Source organism: Octopus sinensis, linkage group LG4 (genome assembly GCF_006345805.1).
Source record: "Octopus sinensis linkage group LG4, ASM634580v1, whole genome shotgun sequence".
NCBI lineage: Eukaryota > Metazoa > Mollusca > Cephalopoda > Octopoda > Octopodidae > Octopus > Octopus sinensis.
Window position 1 is genome coordinate 63,149,319 of NC_043000.1, and position 5,000 is coordinate 63,154,318.

The 5,000-nt window shown below is 34.4% G+C and overlaps 1 protein-coding gene across 1 annotated transcript in view; it reads right to left on the bottom strand.

Moving 5' to 3' along the window:
* The window catches only part of LOC115211128 (sodium-driven chloride bicarbonate exchanger), a 277,936-nt gene that overhangs the window by 23,190 nt on the left and 249,746 nt on the right, over window positions 1-5,000 (bottom strand). Inside the window, exons 8-10 of the mRNA XM_029780064.2 lie at window positions 3,939-4,151; window positions 2,422-2,576; window positions 1,695-1,940 (exon numbers count right to left, since the gene is read on the bottom strand). Coding sequence (XP_029635924.1) covers window positions 1,695-1,940; window positions 2,422-2,576; window positions 3,939-4,151 — 614 coding nt within the window. The remainder of the gene's footprint in view (window positions 1-1,694; window positions 1,941-2,421; window positions 2,577-3,938; window positions 4,152-5,000) is intronic.

A 5,000-nucleotide genomic window follows, 5' to 3' on the forward strand; every position in this document is an offset into this window, starting at 1 on the left:
TGGCATGCAAAAGCACTCAGTACACGCTGTAAAGTAGTTGGCATTAGGTAGGGCATCTGGTCGTAGAAACCATGCCCAAGCTGATAATGAACTTCAGCACAACTCTGCAGCTCATTGGATCTTATCAAACTATCAACCCATACCAGCATGGAAAATGGACATTAAAAATGATTATGACAATAGTGATGTTGTCACTTCAATACTATGTATGTGTATGTACATGCATGTGCATGGAAACGTTGTTATTATTATTGAATGCTTGGAACATCACAGAAGGCACTGCCACAACAATTAGCCCTAAAGAGGAAAGGAATTTTGTCGCATTTGTCAGCCAGCACATGGCAATTGAGGAGAAACTTGGATGAACAGTGCTAATTACAAAGAAAGCAAAGGACATAAATAATTGGTGACAAAGTGGATGCATCTCCATCAAATCAACAACATCAATTTCCCTTAAGATTCATTACTTAAATTGGGGTCAGGGTAAACTAAATATTTCTCTCAGAGACGTCTTTGAGTTTGCAAGGTTAAAGTGAAAACAGGAAGCTTTCTAAAGAATAGTAACATTACCCTCATAGTTCACTAAAGTATTAATTAGCTAATGTCGTAGATTGAAAAAAAACTTTTTTTAACTAATTGAATGAAAGATGTCAACGACAAACTTTGTATCATCAGAAGTATCAAGGGAGAGAACTCCAGATATTGCTATCAGCTAGAATTGAATAGTAATGGATAAGCAGAGAGGAAAGTGGATGTTTGTCGCACACTATCCATAACATCAGCCTAAATCACATTAATGCCAAAAATCAGAAAGCAGCTCTGATGTCGATTGAGGATAATGGTTTCAGACTGAATACTAGAGTAGCTTCCCTTCAAATGTGAATTTAGCATGACAAGTATCAGATTTAATTCTAGAGTAGCTCCCCTTTACAAGTGACTTTAGCACAGCAACGCTTCATTTTGAAGTGAAGTGCTTGATTTTGCTTATATCAATGATCTTAGAGTAAAATTTCATATAGAAATGTTAAGTGAAATGGTTTAATTGCAAATTAAATCTGCCTCTCAAACTCAGATTTCCAAGAGCTTACCATTAATCTGCAGCAGAGGTACATAAACTAATTAAGTTAATAAATTAAATCTTTAGCATTCAGAATTACTCGGCCAAACGTCCACCTTCCATGTTAGCATGGATTGAACAGTTTAACAGGAGCCAGCCAGCCAGGTAGGAACCTGCATCAGACTTCTGTATCTGTTTTGGTCGGGTTTTTACGGCTGCATGCCCTTCCTAACGCCAACCACCTAGCTTTATTTATTTACACTGTTTTGAATTAATCATGCATTATTTTGTAGCTTCAAGACTTCTATGATCTTTTCTTTTACCTTTTACTTGTTTCAGCCATTAGACTGTGGCCATGCTGGGGCACCACCTTTTAGTCGAATGAATTGACCCCAGTACTTACCATTTTGTTAAACCTGGTACTTATTCTATCAGTCTGTTTTGCTGAACTACTAAGTTACAGAGATGTAAATACACCAACACCAGTCGCCAAGCAGTGGGGGTGGGATGAATAAACAGACACAAAATCTCGCACACACACACACACACACATGACAGGCTTCTTTCAGTTTCCATCTACCAGTTGTCAAGCATACACACAAAACTTCAAATTAAAACAACTGAAAATAAGACTAACCTCATCTGACATGAGTGTAGCAATAGAACGTCCAATTTCATGGTATTTGTTGCTATTTCCTAAGGGGCCCAGCAAGAAAAAGACAAATTTGGTTGGTACAGGAACTTCAGTCAAATCTCCCAGAATAACAGCCTTGTTGAGACGTATAAACCCTGACACCTGATGATTTAGGTAATCTACTTCTCCAACCAAAATGTTAGCAGACTCTGCACCTTGAGGGATCTTCTTCATGAAATGCATATTAATCTGAAAATAAAAAGAAAAAAGTAGAAGAAAATATCAATTCAATATGAAAATGAAATTCATTTATTAGGTCTAACATTCTTCTATCCAACATATATAAAGATATATACATGTATTGACTTATTTAGTCATCTAATTACAGGAATTTCTTGTGTTTCAAAAGCAATAAAATTTATATTCTACAGTCAAGAGTGAATATTTAAGCTGTTGTTTTAACCTGACATTAACCAAACCTATGAACAAAAGCATTCCAGCTAAGGCCATTCCATCTTATTTTCAGATATAGTACATTTAGGACCACATTATACAATGTCATTCTCTTTTAAATATGGTCAAGAGTTAGTTGGAGGAAAATTGGCTGTTATTATTAAGGCAGTTGAGCAACTTCAAAGAAGTGCCTTATTGACCCATGAATATTTAAGTTAGAACAAGCGGCAGATAAAACAGCTGTCAGGAATAATCAGTTAAAACTTGACAGACTCACCTTGTGGGATGAAGGAACTTCAGGGAGATCGCTATTGGAGAATGACGGACTTGGTTGCAAAGTACTACTGGTTGGTGATGTCCCTGAAATGCCAGCAGAGGTATTATTCCGAACCAATCCTAAATTTGGAGTACTTTTTGTACCAAGCTTAGTGTCTGAAAAGAGATTTTTACTTTAGAACTCAAGCTAATAAAATTCAATTTAAGCAAATTGAGCTATTTTCTTCACTGCAGAAACTTGTCAATTTTTAAACTGGTTATGTTCAGCTGGTCGTGATATATATGAAGCAGCTAGTTTTTGATGTATAGTCACTTTACTCTACTGCTGGTTATCGTAGGAGACTGCAGTGCAACAAGCTTCAATAAACTGTGATGCAGCACAGACAGGAAACAAATTTTCCATATTCTTTTGATCACCAAATATATACTGCTTTGCAATGACAAGGTTGTGGAAACAAGTGTCTTTCTCTTCACTTTCTCCTTCCTTTGATACATTTCTTCGTTCTAATGAATATTGTTTCTCTCACCACTTACTCTATATTTTCAATAGAAGGAAGTAGAGATAAAGTTAAGTTTACTATTATCCATATATGTATTTTCCACCCTAAACACATGATTACCTTTCTGAGCTTCATAAGTCAAATTTAAAAGATTTGTAAAGAATGATACTTTTACCAGTTATTCAATTTGAGTGACTGAATACCTGAGTTACTGCTGAGAGGAAGAACATGAAAATCTACCTAAGAGTGATCTTAGAGTGTGTTCCCTTTGACCTTTTGCCTGTCCAGTTTATCACAGAACACATTTTCCAAGAGTCCAGGTATCATGGTACACATTTTGGGGATTTATGAAAGGAAAGCTTTATATTACTCAGAATATATGAAGCAAGAGTGAACTAATAGTCTGAAAACAAGGATGGAAAAGCTTATGAAAATGCTTTGGACAAGAAGAGGGTTAATTCACTCCTCCTATTTAGTTACCCAAATAGTATGCCTTGCTCTGAGTTCAATGCTTCGGAATTATTTTATTAAGAGATTACAGTTGTATAGTTGGGGTGAGAGGATAAAATCTTGTCCAACAGCATCTCAAATAACTAGCTATTTGATATCTGAATTTGACAAAACAAGATGAACCATAAAACACTTCTAGCAATCAGAAAAGCTTGCTTGGTACACCTTCAGCTTCAGAGGATTTTCCGAGTACCAGTTTGTGTGCCCCATCAGATGTAATTATAGGCAATAGAGAATGCATTCTTCCATAATTAACTGAAAGATAAACATTACATTACAGCATCCACAATTCAGACAGAAGTTTGCCTGTTCCCCAAGCTTATGTATTATAAGAGAAAAAAAAAAGAAAATAAATTTATTATTCATTAGAATAACAACATGTCTGAAAGAGATAAATTCATTTAGAGAAAAGTGAACAGAAAGGAACTTTGGATCTACAGCTTTTTCAAATCAAAAGAATATTCCATAATATTATTGATTAGCAATTCAATAAATCACTTATATTTACCATGTTGGCCCAAATTTTTGGGTTCTGAATATTTCTTGCCAATGTCAGCCAAAGATCTGATGATTGGAAGATGGAGTTTACTTCCTGATTCTTCGGGTTTGCGATAACGTTTTTCATGTTGATGCCGATGACGACTGAGTAGTGTTTCTTTCACTTTCTCTCTATTTTCTTCAGCAAGTTGTTTATTAGCCATCATGGTATCTAAGATCAGGTCTGTTAAACAGAAAATACAATTTAAGTGATTAGCAAATCCAATTTATTCTGATTAATTGTAAAAAAACAAAAATAAAGAGAGAGAGAGGGAGGGAGGAATAGAAATTACAAAGTATGATTGAATGAAATATTTACCATTACAAACATTGGCATATCATAGAAGTAATTATATTTAAAGTTTACCAGGTATTAAATTTGTAAAATTTTGTAATTATTTTTTAAATGTTTATCAATTAATTCAAATTTCTGTTAACTAATTTTCCTAATCTCATGTTTTACACTATAATTTGATTAATCTAATGCTTAATCATTTAGACCAAATATATTTTCTTCTTGCATACAATTTTTTCTTTTTTTTTCTCAGGGCTAGAGCTTCAACTCGAAAACTTTATTTGTACTCCACAATAGTACGCAAAATCATGAAATTCAGTGATTGAAAAAAAAAAATTAAGTCATCCACTCTTATGACAGTTAGTTTATACAAAATAAACCTGTCTCTCAAGAGTGCATCTAGTGAGTTTGCTAGACCTGCAAAAAATAACAGTGAAGTTCTCCTCAAATTAACTTCAGCCAACTTATTAAGCTACAGCAGTTGTTTTCCTACTTTCATCTCTCAGTTTGAGAGGTAGACTTAACCCAACATGCGGTTCTTAACCCTTTAGCATTTAAACTGGCCATATCTGGCCAAAACATTCTCTTTGTTTTATGTTCAAACTGATCAAATACGGTCTCTTACATCTACCCTGAAACGTCATACTAAAAGTAAACTATTCCCTTAATCGAAATCTCAAAGCAACAAGATAATGCATGATTAATTCCAAACAATATGATTAAAAAAGCAGTATATTT